Raw genomic sequence first — 13,726 nt, forward strand, 5'->3', positions numbered from 1 at the left:
TGTATCTCATGAACAAGTCCTTGGAGTTCCTCCCTCAACTTCTTAGCTCGTGCTCGAGTTACGGGTCCTAGGGGAACTCGAATAGTTCGCAATGGTGTCTCTTGGTTCGTATCATCCCCCTCCTCTTCAAAAGGATTTGTCCTCAAATCAGCTTCATTGTCTGCAAGAAAAGGATATAGATCAGAGACATTGAATGTAGCGCTCACATTGTACTCACCGGGTAGGTCCAGTTTGTAAGCATTGTCATTGATGCGCTTGATGACTTGGAACGGCCCATCTCCTCGGGGAAGTAATTTATTGCGCCTTTGGACTGGGAACCTTTCCTTGGGTAGATGTAACCACACCCAGTCACCAGGTTCAAACACAACGCGTTGGCGTCCCTTGTTAACCCGTTGAGCAACTTGGTCCATCCTTCGCTCAATGTTTAGGCGTACCTGCTCGTGTAATCAGTCCTAGTGGGACTTGAACCTTATCCAATGACATAGCTTAACTCGTATCATTCCCCTCCTCTTGAAAGCAATTTGCCCACAAATTGAAGCATGAATGATGATAAGAAAAGTTACATGCCGTCGAGTCAATTTTGTTATGATTACCACAAGTTTCATCCAATGCATAAACCACTTGCTAAGCTGGAAAGTAAACCTTGTTGAACTTTGAATCTCATGAACCAGTTTCAATGTATGCCCAACTTGATCGCTTATGATCATGAGGTAAGGATCCTCAAAGTGATGCGATGTAGATCCTATGAAATCAGACTCCTCAAACTTGAATAAGCTTGCAAAGTATGGAAGCTGACTTGGTGAAGTTGGAGCTTCAAGTGGACTAGGTACAAGATGAGCATAGGTATTGTAGTGACCATTGAAGACCTCGCTCCTTGTGTAAACTCGTGGAACGTGGTCGATTCTAATGTCTTGAGGGTACACATAGTTTGATCCTCCAAAGACGTGAACAGCGTTGAAATCATCCGATTCCATGAATGGGAACCAAATTGATCTAACTCCTAGAAGACAAACTCCATGGAAACTCGCAAATTGTACAAGTGACTTTGGGATGGAACATTGTAAGATCAAAGCGATTGCACTTTGCTTAACCTGCATAAAACAAGGAACACTAGACAGAGCAATGTTAAGGTGGCAATAAACCCCCTCACTCTCATTTTTGTTGAAACTTAAAATCTCAGTCAATACTTTGGATGTTTCAATCTCTTTCTCATGCTCAATAGCTGTCTTTTTCCTCTCATTATTTTCAACCTCTTTCTCCTTTTCAACTCCCTCGGATTTTACCTCATCAGTCACAATTTCCTCATCTAGCTCTTTTTTCATACTATAATGCTCATGCTCACTTTTCATGTATGCTAGATCAGTACAAAGTTGGTCATAAATAAGTGGTACAAGTGCAGAACGACGACCATTAAATAAGAAGGAATACTTATTAGTATGTCCATCATATTTAACTTCTCGCCTCAACATCCACGCCTTGCCCAGCAACACATGTGTCATTTGAATTGGGACTACATCACACAACACCTCATCCACATACTTGTCAATTTGAATAGGTACAAGTGTGTGCTTAGTAACCCAAACATCACCATGAGCACTCGGCAACTTATACGGTTGAAGATGATCAATAGTTGGAAGATTTAATTTGTGAACTATGATAGCGCTTGGAAGATTGATTTCACAACTCTTATCAATGGCCAAGCTGCATGTTTTATCTTTGACACCACAACGAGTATAAAACCAATCATGCAACTGAGATTTGACGATATCCAATTGCTCATCTACACCACGTAATGCTACTTCTTTGACTCCCTTAGGATCAAGAAGAAGATGTTGTAAGCTAGCTTTTAAATGCCTCGTATTCGCCATGATGTATGAGGAAACCTGCAAAAAATTAGTGAAACAAAAGATATTTTTCCTCGCCGCACAAGCTCACATGTTTACACTCGTCACTCGTGTATCACTCAAGTGTTTAAAACACTCTAATTAACTCACCAAGGTATTTTCAAGGCTCCTCGGTCAACTCCTCGAACAAGTTAGAACTCCTTCTAGTGTGGATCGACTTACCAACCAGGGTCACAAGATTGTAGCACTTTGAACGAAAAAAAAAATAAAGGATGAAGGGACTGACCACGACTCAAAGAATGACTCAAAGTTGAATTTTAAGGATCCTAGACAAAACTCTACCCAAAACTGGAATTTTGAGCTGCTGGTTGCTGCATTTTTGGGCAATGTTTTGGTAGATAAATGGACACTTAGAGGATTCAGAATGACACTTAAAACTGACCTAATGATGCACAAAAATTTCCAGAATTCATGATTGGACAGAAATCCCCAATGGTTGCAAAGATGGAATCCGAATGGAAGATGAATTTGTGTTGCGGTAGGACTGTTTTGGAAACTCAAGGCTGATTTTTTTTTTTTAAACCATTGGAAACAAGGATTAGTCTTCCTATTTACTGGTTCCCACGAATTCTAAGGTCAAGTTCAAGATTGGAACTGATTTGGTTCCTTTTGGGAACAAGGGTGGAAAATTTGACTTGAACAGGTTGGAAATTTTGACTTCAATAGGTTGAAAAATTTGACTTGAATAGGCTGAAGGTTCTTCTTCTTCCTTTGTTTTTGTTTTCTAATCAGCCAAGAAGAGTCAAATTTCATGGCTAAAATGTTCTTAGTCAAGAAAGAAGATTATTGTGGTGAAGACAAGGATTTTGGCAGCTGGAATTTTGCAGCCTTGTTGTTTACCAAGATTTGATTCCCAAAACCCAGAAACTTCAAGATTCTTTCAAGAATTCAAGATGTTAATTTCCAGAATTCAAGAAACACGAAATTGAAGATGATTTCCTCCCCAAACAATCCAAGATTTCACAATTTGATTAAGACAGATTTTGGTTGTCTTCAAGAATCCCAACTAAAGTTCCAAGAACTTCAAGATTGTGGTTTTAAACAATCAAGAACTTCAAGAAACCCAAGTTTTGTTCAAGACAGATTTCCAGGAATTTTTGTAAGGTTAGCCAGCTATTTTTTTTTTTGTATGTAAACAAGAACACAAGGTAATAACTAGATAGGACTCTAAAACCCTTGCTACAAACTGATTTTTTTTTCGGATGAACACTAACCTCGAATGATCAAATAGAACAAAAGACTGGAATTGAATGGATATAACAGGATAGAAACAAGACTCAAACAAAGAATCAAGAATAAGACACACAAAAAAAAAAAGGCTGGACCAAACAAGGCTAACCACAGCAATTAACAACAACTAGACACAAGTTTATGACGTAACAAATCTGGAAAAATAACGCAAGAACACGAAGTAACAAATCTGGAAATTGCGGATAGCAACTTAGAACACGAAAACAGAATTTTCGACAACTTGACTCGAAAAGGAAATAAATAAAAGGATATAACGTGATACCTCTTAATTAGCTCTGATTACCAACTGATACGAACGTCGCCAACCTTGTGACGAAACCCGTAATAGATTAGCTTCAGGATCGACAAGAGGACACCAAGTTTGAAGCGGATGACCTCAACCCGTTAATCACGTGGTTAACGAACCTTGGTATAATGGTAGAAGACGCCACAACCTAGTGCGATTCTAGATTGATAAGTCACGAACACCTAGAGAAATTCTAAGGTATTCAAGGAGCCTTGGAGAAACCAAGAAAACTCTCAAAATCTGATTTATTGATTGAATGCATAAACCATTGGAAGTGTGGGCTATTTATAGCCTTACATAGAGATGAACAACTAAATGTGGAACTAGTCTAGAGTTGTGGTCTTGACTAAGACTAACAATTATAGGCTTGACCAAACCTTATGAGGTCATCCCTTAGGTAAACAACCTTATGAGGTCATCGCTTAGGTAAATGACCTTATGAGGTCATCGCTTAGGTAAATAAAGCAAGGCTATGGACCATTAAACCCTTATTACAATGACTTAACTAAAACAGCAAATGTGACTAGAGAAGGGTCACACATGGTTCTCTTTGACGTGCACTACATGGATGACTTTCATTCCTTCATGCTCAAGCCCCTCAATGACCTTGGGGACAATTTCTTGGCCTTGTATCTCATGAACAAGTCCTTGGAGTTCCTCCCTCATCTTCTTAGCTCGTGCTCGAGTTACGGGTCCTAGGGGAACTCGAATAGTTCGCAATGGTGTCTCTTGGTTCGTATCAGTTTCCAAAGTTACTTATGAAGTGTTTCTTGCATTATTTACTCGTTTGCATATCATGTGTGCCGGCATGTGAGTCCATGAAATGATTTAGCTTAAATGAGTTCTTGGGGAGTCTTGTGCTGAACACCAACGTCTCCTCTACTATTTACTTGGAGCCAACGTCTCCACCACTTTCGTGAGTTCGTGTGATATGAATGTGTGGATCTAGACGAACAATCAAGTTGAAAAGGCGGCACGTATGACCCTTCTAAACCCCGAGTTGATGAACTAAGATGAATCTCAACCCACAACTAACGATTTAGTGAACCAACGATCTGGATAGAAGAACGCCACAATCAAGGTGTATACTTGGTTGATAAGTTCAGGTTGAATAACTCAAGAAAACTCTCAAGTATTCAAGCAAAGCTCTCTTGGAAGAGAAAAGTGAATAAACTCACAAATATAATGTAATTTCTGGATCCCTTTAACAAGGAGGAAGTAAGGCTATTTATAGCCTTTACAAGCATTAACCCTAATCCCAAAATTGACTAAACTAACCCTATTAATTAATGACAAGGATTCGGCCAGCCCTAAGAGTTTAATGGACTGACTTTAACTAATATTTAACTATAAAAAGATAATTAATAGAACTAGCTTAACTCTTCCTTAAGCGTGACCACTAGGTGAGGCACGCCTAACTAGCAACAGGCGCTGGAGGGTCTTCTACTTGGAGCAATGTGTAAAGTTTTGAATCTTCATTCTCCAAGCCTTCAATAATCTTTAAATCATCTCCAATGCGGCCTTGGATTGTACTCACAAGGGCTTGTAAAGATTCACGCATCTTCTTGGCACGAGCTCTTGTGACTGGACCACTTGGTACTTGAATGACTTGTGCAACTTGTGTTTGACCAGCCTTGAGCCCCTCATCAATCCCCTCCTCTTGTAGGCGATTTGTCCCCAAATCAAGCTTGTCGTCTGCATGAAAAGGACTCAAGTCAGCCACATTGAATGTAGCATGTACTCCATACTCACCTGGAAGGTCAAGTTTGTAGGCATTGTCATTGATGCGCTCCACAACTTGAAATGGTCCATCACCCCGTGGAAGTAGTTTGTTGCGCCTTTGGTTTGGAAAACGCTCCTTTCTCATGTGTATCCAAACCCAATCACCTGGTTCAAACACCATCTGGCGACGTCCCTTGTTGGCACTTTGAATGTATTGAAGGGTACGTTTCTCAATATTAGCTCTAGCTTTGGTATGCAAATCCCGCACAATCTCAGCCTTTTTCTTACCATCTAGGTTAACTCTCTCAGAAATAGGTAAAGGAGACAAGTCTAAAGGCGTGAGAGGGTTAAATCCATAAACAATTTCAAAAGGTGAAAATTGAGTAGAAGTATGCACAGTGCGATTATATGCAAATTCAACATGAGGCAAGCAATCTTCCCAAGATTTAATGTTCTTTTTAATAATTGCTCGCAACAATGTAGATAAAGTCCGATTAACCACTTCAGTTTGTCCATCGGTTTGTGGATGACTAGAAGTAGAAAAAAGCAATTTAGTCCCTAGTTTACACCACAAAGTTTTCCAAAAGTAGCTAAGGAACCTTACATCCCTATCAGAAACAATGGTACGAGGTACCCCATGTAAACGCACTATGTCTCTAAAGAATAAATCAGCCACATGTTTAGCATCATCAGTTTTATGGCAAGGAATGAAGTGAGCCATCTTTGAGAAACGATCAACTACCACATAAATGGAATCATGCCCTTGTCTAGTTCTAGGTAATCCAAGGACAAAGTCCATAGACAAATCTACCCAAGGTTCATGTGGGATGGGTAAAGGAGTGTAGAGTCCATAAGGATGTACCTTTGATTTTGCTTGGTGACAAGTTACACACCTTTGTGTATGCCTCTCGACATCCCTCTTCATGCGAGGCCAGTAGAAATGCTCTTGGAGAATTGACAAGGTCTTGGCCACTCCAAAATGTCCCATGAGGCCTCCACCATGAGCCTCTTTAACCAACAAAAGTCGCATGGAGCACATTGGAATACATAGTTTACCTTTGTAGTACAAGAACCCCTGCGACATAGAATAATGCTCACGAGTAACTCGTGGCAAGGTTGTGAAAATCTCACCAAAGTCTAGGTCAGCTGCATATAAATCCTTAATGAACTCAAAGCCAAGCAACTTAGTGTCTAGTGTAGTGATTAGTGTATACCTTCTAGAAAGTGCATCAGCCACTACATTAGTCTTTCCAACCTTATATTTGATGACAAACACAAAACTATCAATGAAAGCCACCCACCTCGCATGCCTTTTGCTCAATTTGGTTTGTGATTTGATGTGTTTGAGCGATTCATGATCAGTGTGGAGTACGAATTCCCGAGGTCTGAGGTAGTGTTGCCAAGTTTGGAGAGCTCGCACCAAGGCCATCAATTCTTTGTCATAAGTAGAGTAGTTCAACGAGGCACCAGTCAACTTCTCACTAAAGTAGGCCACTGGTTTCCCCTCTTGAATGAGCACAGCTCCAATACCTATACCAGAAGCATCACACTCTACTTCAAAAGCCTTGTCAAAATTAGGTAAACTTAATACAGGTGCATGTGTGAGCTTGTGTTTAAGTAATTGGAAAGACTTAGCTTGTTCTTCTTCCCATTGGAATGGCACATTTTTCTTGATAATGGCTGTAAGTGGGGCAGCAATGGTGCTGAAATCCTTGACAAAGCGTCTATAGAAGCTTGCCAAGCCATGGAAACTCCTTACCTCACTTACACTGGTTGGTATTGGCCATTCATTTATGGCCTTCACCTTTTCTTGGTCAACTCGTATTCCCTGGTCACTCACAACATAACCTAGGAAGACAAGTTGATTAGTGCAAAAAGAACACTTCTTAAGGTTAGCATAGAGGCTCGCCTTTCGAAGTGCATCTAAGACCATTCGTACATGCACAACATGCTCTTCTGTACTCTTACTATAGATCAATATGTCATCAAAGTAGACTACCACAAATTTACCAATAAAAGAACGCAAAACATGGTTCATTAATCTCATGAAGGTACTAGGTGCATTAGTTAAGCCAAAAGGCATGACCAACCACTCATACAGACCATGTTTTGTTTTAAATGCTGTTTTCCACTCATCCCCTTCTTTCATGCGTATTTGGTGATAACCACTCTTCAAGTCAATCTTAGTAAATATAATAGCACCATGTAACTCATCAAGCATGTCATCTAATCGAGGTATGGGATGGCGATACTTTACCGTTATGGCATTTATGGCTCTACAATCGGTGCACATCCGCCATCCTCCATCTTTCTTTGGCACAAGTAGGACAGGTACAGCACAAGGACTTAAACTCTCTTGAATCCAGCCCTTACCAAGCAAGTCCTCTACTTGCCTTTGTTGCTCCTTAGTTTCCTCCGGATTAGTCCTATATGGTGCCTTATTAGGAAGGGAAGAGCCAGGAATGAAATCAATTTGATGTTCTATTCCCCTCAAAGGTGGCAACCCATTAGGTATATCCTCAGGAAATACGTCTTGGTACTCCTGTAAAAGGTCAGCAATAGCACTAGGCAAGGAAGCACCAAGTTCATTAGTGATCAAAGACTCTTTACAAAACAAGATAAGCAAAATCTGGTTAGAGTGCAAAGCCTTTCGTACATCTCTAGTTCTAGCAAGCATGATGGATTTTCTCTCCTTTTTCCCTTCAATGGCCGAATGTGAAGTGTCAATTTTAGGAGAAGATGGTTCGGCCAATTTGCTCTTTGTATCATGCAAATTTTTCTTTTTATTGTCACAATGCATGTCATATTCCTTTTGCAACCCAATTTGGTCCTCATGCACTTGTTGAGGTGTAAGAGGTGCAAGTGTGATCTTTTTGGTATTATGCACGAAGGAATACTTATTCAAGAATCCATCAAAAATGACCCTTTTATCAAATTGCCATGGCCTTCCCAAAATAATATGAGTAGCTTGCATAGGCACAACATCACATAAAACATCATCTTTATATCTACCAATGGCAAAATTAATTAAAACTTGCTTATGAACACGTACCTCACCACTATTATTCAGCCATTGTAGTTTGTAAGGTCGGGGGTGATCACTTGTTGGCAAGTTCAATCGTTCCACCATGAGTGCACTAGCAACATTGGTACAGCTCCCTGGGTCAATTACCAAGCTACAAAGCTTGTCCATCACATGGCACCTTGAGTAAAATATGTTCTCTCGTTGAAGGTCATCTCTACTAGCTTGAGTAGTTAGAGCTCGCCTTGCAACCATACCAACTTTACCATGAGCTGGTATCTCCTCAAATTCCTCATCTTCCTCAACCAAGGGAGGCATGTCCTCACACTCATCCTCCTCATCCGTTTGTACTTCCCCATTTGGTAGCATAAGCATAACCCTTTGATTTGGGCATTGGGAAGCAATATGTCCAAACCCTTGACACTTAAAACACTTAGTGTCTCGGTATCGAACTTTGCTTACCTCATGAGTAGGCCTACCATCGCCCCTTGAGGGTGGTTTTGAGGAAGGTGCATTCGGCCTTAGTGACTCCTTGGTTGTCCCACCTTGTTTGACCAAGGGGAATGCACTAGAGGGGTTGACTTCCCTCTTGAAGGGTTGGCTTCTCCAATTTCCAGCTTGGAAGTTGGGATTTTGTCGAATTGGACCCCTCCTCTTGAGCCTCCTTTCAATCTTAATAGCCTTGTCTAGCATATCATGGAGGTCCACATAATGGTGCATCTCCACTTGATCCGCTATTTCAGGCCTCAATCCACTTAAAAATCGTGCCATAGTAGCTTCCCGGTCCTCGACAATGTCGGCCCTTAACATGGCTATCTCCATCTCCTTATGATAGTCCTCCACGCTTTTGCCTCCTTGTGTTAAATTTTGAAGTTTGAGGTACAAGTCACGGTGGTAGTGACTAGGAACAAAGCGTTTCTTCATGACACCCCTCAATTCGGTCCATGTAGTGATAGGGTATTCACCACTTCGCCTTCTACTAGTAGTGATTTGATCCCACCACACTATGGCGTAGTCGGTGAATTGCATGACTGCAAGTCTCATTTGCTGCTCTTCAGTGTAATAATTGCAATCAAAGATCAACTCCACTCGTTTCTCCCATTCCAAATAGACATCGGGGTCGGATTTGCCTTGGAAAGTAGGCAATTGCATTTTAACGCCTTTGATTGGATCCACACCAGCTTTACGGTGTTTATTCTTCCATGTCCTCGACCCATATTCCTCCTCGGAGTTGGAACTTTCATAGTCACGGGTTGGTGCTTGGTGTCTCCGGGACTTAGAATTGGTTTGGGAGTGTTCGAGACTATCCATCCTCTCATGCAATGGTTCTAATTCCTGTTTCATTAGCTTGAGCAATTTATCAGTCATAGCTTCCATCACAAGTTTAATATCAAAAGGAGTAGTTTCCTTCCCTTCGGACATGTTGAGGTATTCCTGCAAAAATAGAGTTAGTGGAAATAACACCTCACTCACTCCCTTAGTATATCACTCACACTCGTGTTTCACTCAAGTGTATTAAAACACTCTAATGATCTCACCAGACACTTTTCAAGTCACTAGATTGCTTTTCTTGAAGAAATCAGAATTTTCTTGAAGAAATTCAATCAAACTTGAACCAAATTACACCCAAGTGTGGCGGATGAAGGCTGTGAGTTTTGGAAGTTTGTTGGACTGATTGTAAGACACAAAATGAGATGTATAATATGCTGGAAAAACACCCTAAGCTGTCCGCCTAAAAAAAAAAAAAAAAAAAAGAAACCAAAAGAAATAAAAAAAAGGAAAGTGTGGTTTGTGACTAGTAGCTAATTTTAGGAGTTAACTACCATATGGAATCCAAAACTGATTAGGACTCTTGGGACTTGTAAACCACGTTTTTATTGGCTGGAAATTCTATAAAAATAGGCACCAAAGGTCGGCTGGGCAGTTGGCACAAACCGCAATCAAGAAACAAAAGCAAGAGGCGGCTACAAAGTAGGAAACCCTATCTTATCCTCCCACCTTTTGTGGCTATTTAATAGCAAGGTTTCTTGGTTGTTTTGGGGTGTTAATGGCTGCTGGTTTTCTGGTATTCGTGGACAAAGAGATGCGGCCAATAGTTCAAGATTGAAGGCAACAAGGTTTGGTCTTTCAACCCAAGTTCGGCTAGGCTACCCAAGCAAACTATTTCTTGTTCTTGAAATCCGATTTGTGTGTTTTTGTATTTTTTTTTTCTTTCTTGCGTTGTTTTTTTTTTTTTTTTTTTTTCCTTTTTCTGCAAGATGGATCTTTCTTTCTTTTTCAATTCGGATCCCACACACAAGAAACAAGATCTTTGTCAAATTTGAGCAAGGCAGCCGCAACTTTGAGCCAAGAACTTTGGTTTTGTTTTGAAGGTTCAAGATTTGGAAAAAGTTGAGAACAAGATTTTCAAGAACCCTTGTTTTCCCACCCAAGAACTTCAAGATTCAGTCAAAATTTCCAGATTTCAGGAGTTTGAACAACAATATTCAACAAAAACTTGATGGCAGCCCACGAAAATTCAAGAAACTACAAAACCCTAACTTCAAGAAATTCAAGATATCAACTTTGCAGCCCAAGAACTTCAAGATTCAATCCCCACAATATCAAGGACGCTAGGAAATTTCAAGGTCAGCCATGGTTTCATCAAGACACAACCAGAAAATAGGTTTTTCCCTCTCTTTTTTCGGATGAACAGTGTTTTCGGGTGAATAGTACCCGATGAACAGTAACCCTTTTTTTTTTGTTGTTGTTTTTTTTTTTGGATGACTCTATATGAATTCAAGACTTCAAGATACAAGACACAAGACCCACGAAATCAAGACACACGATGGATGAATTGCGGACAACAACAAACATGAAAATTCAAGACAATCAACGAAACAAGGATAAACAACAAGAACCAAGACAAAACCCTAGCCGCTTATGGAATTCCTAAACGACCAGAATTTGACACTATAAGAAACGGAAAAAATTTTTCTTCTTTTTTTTTTTTAAGGAAAACTTACAAGATGCAATGGGATATACTTGATGTCGTCGACTAGCTCGTGATACCAACTGATATGAATGTGTGGATCTGGACGAACAATCAAGTTGAAAAGGCGGCACGTATGACCCTTCTAAACCCCGAGTTGATGAACTAAGATGAATCTCAACCCACAACTAACGATTTAGTGAACCAACGATCTGGATAGAAGAACGCCACAATCAAGGTGTATACTTGGTTGATAAGTTCAGGTTGAATAACTCAAGAAAACTCTCAAGTATTCAAGCAAAGCTCTCTTGGAAGAGAAAAGTGAATAAACTCACAAATATAATGTAATTTCTGGATCCCTTTAACAAGGAGGAAGTAAGGCTATTTATAGCCTTTACAAGCATTAACCCTAATCCCAAAATTGACTAAACTAACCCTATTAATTAATGACAAGGATTCGGCCAGCCCTAAGAGTTTAATGGACTGACTTTAACTAATATTTAACTATAAAAAGATAATTAATAGAACTAGCTTAACTCTTCCTTAAGCGTGACCACTAGGTGAGGCACGCCTAACTAGCAACAGGCGCTGGAGGGTCTTCTACTTGGAGCAATGTGTAAAGTTTTGAATCTTCATTCTCCAAGCCTTCAATAATCTTTAAATCATCTCCAATGCGGCCTTGGATTGTACTCACAAGGGCTTGTAAAGATTCACGCATCTTCTTGGCACGAGCTCTTGTGACTGGACCACTTGGTACTTGAATGACTTGTGCAACTTGTGTTTGACCAGCCTTGAGCCCCTCATCATGTACTTTTGTAATAGGATTTCCAATGTATTGGACTAGGCATCTTGGTTGTTATTTATTTTGGGTTTGGAGATGTATTCTGGAAATCCGATGTAAGGATTGGATAATTGTTAAACATCATTAAGTTTGAAAGCACGGAAATTGTTTGAGTCCTGGCGAGAGCTGGACAGGCATCCCATTGATACCTTTTGGTTCGCCTTAGGGAGAAGTGGGGGCGTCACAATTAGTATCAGAGCGCTAGGTTAGAGGTCTATATGGGAGACATATTAGATACCCTACCTTTAGGATTTGAAATAGGATGACTACGTCATACCTTAAGTGGTACTTGGGGCAAACTAGTGATTGGATTAGGCATGCATAAGCGACATCCGAACTAGATAGTGATTAAATTTCTAACCCGAAAAGTGTGATTATTTTGTAGGGATGGAAAATGGAAATGGAGCTCCGGCAGCTAATGGGAATGGTCATGCTAATGGTCACGTAGAGCCTCCTAGGCCTATTTACTACCGAACTCTAGGTGGGGGAAGCTCGTGTACGCTACTCGCCTGCTACTCGATACCCTCAATGTGCTTGTAGGGTAACCTTTGCCTACCCAAACTGTGAGACCCCGAAAATTTTCTTATTTTCTAGCCATTTGTTTTAGTTTTTTGGGCTCCATTTTAGTATTTTCTTTATTATATGAATTTTTTGAGGATTTTTATGAAAAAAATATGATTTTTAAATCATTTTTAAAAAAATGAATTATTTTCTGTGTTAATAGTGGTGTATAGTGGATGTGGGACCCACTAGTGCGCTAAGTACGGTAAATGTGATTACTGTAGAAGACTTTTGATATACAGGGATTATATTATATGGTATTATGAGCTAATTAGAGGTTAGCTAGTTTAATTAAGCATTGCAAGACAAAGAAGTAAGATAAGCTTGACAAAGCCACATGTTGCATTTCTATTGAGAGTTGGAATTTGACTAGTCTACCTTACCTTTCCTAAACTTAATTTTGACCCAAAATCATCCTTATTTTCTTCATCTTGGCCGGCCAACCTTGGAGAGAAAAGAGAGAGAGCACTTCAACTTTTGCTTCCTTTTCTTGCCCAAATCTTGAAATCCAACCATTAATCTCCCAATTTTCTCCATAAAACCTACTCGCTAAGAAGGATTGAAGTGTTTGGTGGAGTTGTTTGGAAGGGAAATACTCTAAGCTACCTTGTCTCTTATGTTTGTAAGGTGAGTGGTTAAGAAATTGTCTCTTTGTTGGTTATAATGTGAAATTTGTAGGTGTTAGTAGCTAAAGATACAATTTTATGGAGTATTTCATGAATTATTGATGGGCTTGGCCAATTTGTCTATTTATTGGGAGTATTTCTGTTTTATATGGTATGGTATGGTTGGCTATGGAATGATGGTGTTATAGTGAGTTAATTGGAGCATTTATACATTAATTGTTGTTGGTTATAGGAAATTTAGCTTATGTTAGTAAATTTCAGATTTTAGGGTTTCAATTGGGGCTTTACTATGGTTGACTCTTACACTTGCAATTGATGGAGATTTGAGAGTATTGTGACCCAAATGAGATGAATTGAATAGCCTATGAATTGCACTTGTCCTTGTGTTCGTTTAGATGTTGGTTTTAGGGTTGGAAATGAGAAAATTTAAAGGGAGGTCCTGCCCAATTGATAAGGAATGTGGGTAATCTTGAATTGAGAGGGATTTGAGTAGAAAAGGAAGGATCTTGGAGTTGTTCATGTTCCACACTATTGTCACCCCA

General features: G+C 39.8%; 1 protein-coding gene across 1 annotated transcript; it reads right to left on the reverse strand.

The window, feature by feature from the left end:
* Window positions 1-4,855: 4,855 nt before the first annotated feature.
* Window positions 4,856-9,607, reverse strand: LOC140014147 (uncharacterized). Its single transcript, XM_072064556.1, has 2 exons — window positions 7,330-9,607; window positions 4,856-6,693 (listed from the first exon to the last, which is right to left on the reverse strand). The coding sequence occupies exons 1-2, from the start codon at window positions 9,605-9,607 to the stop codon at window positions 4,856-4,858; spliced, it is 4,116 nt and encodes a 1,371-aa protein (XP_071920657.1).
* Between the last annotated feature and the right edge of the window lie 4,119 nt (window positions 9,608-13,726).

The sequence above is a fragment of the Coffea arabica genome, chromosome 9c, assembly GCF_036785885.1.
Source record: "Coffea arabica cultivar ET-39 chromosome 9c, Coffea Arabica ET-39 HiFi, whole genome shotgun sequence".
Lineage (NCBI taxonomy): Eukaryota > Viridiplantae > Streptophyta > Magnoliopsida > Gentianales > Rubiaceae > Coffea > Coffea arabica.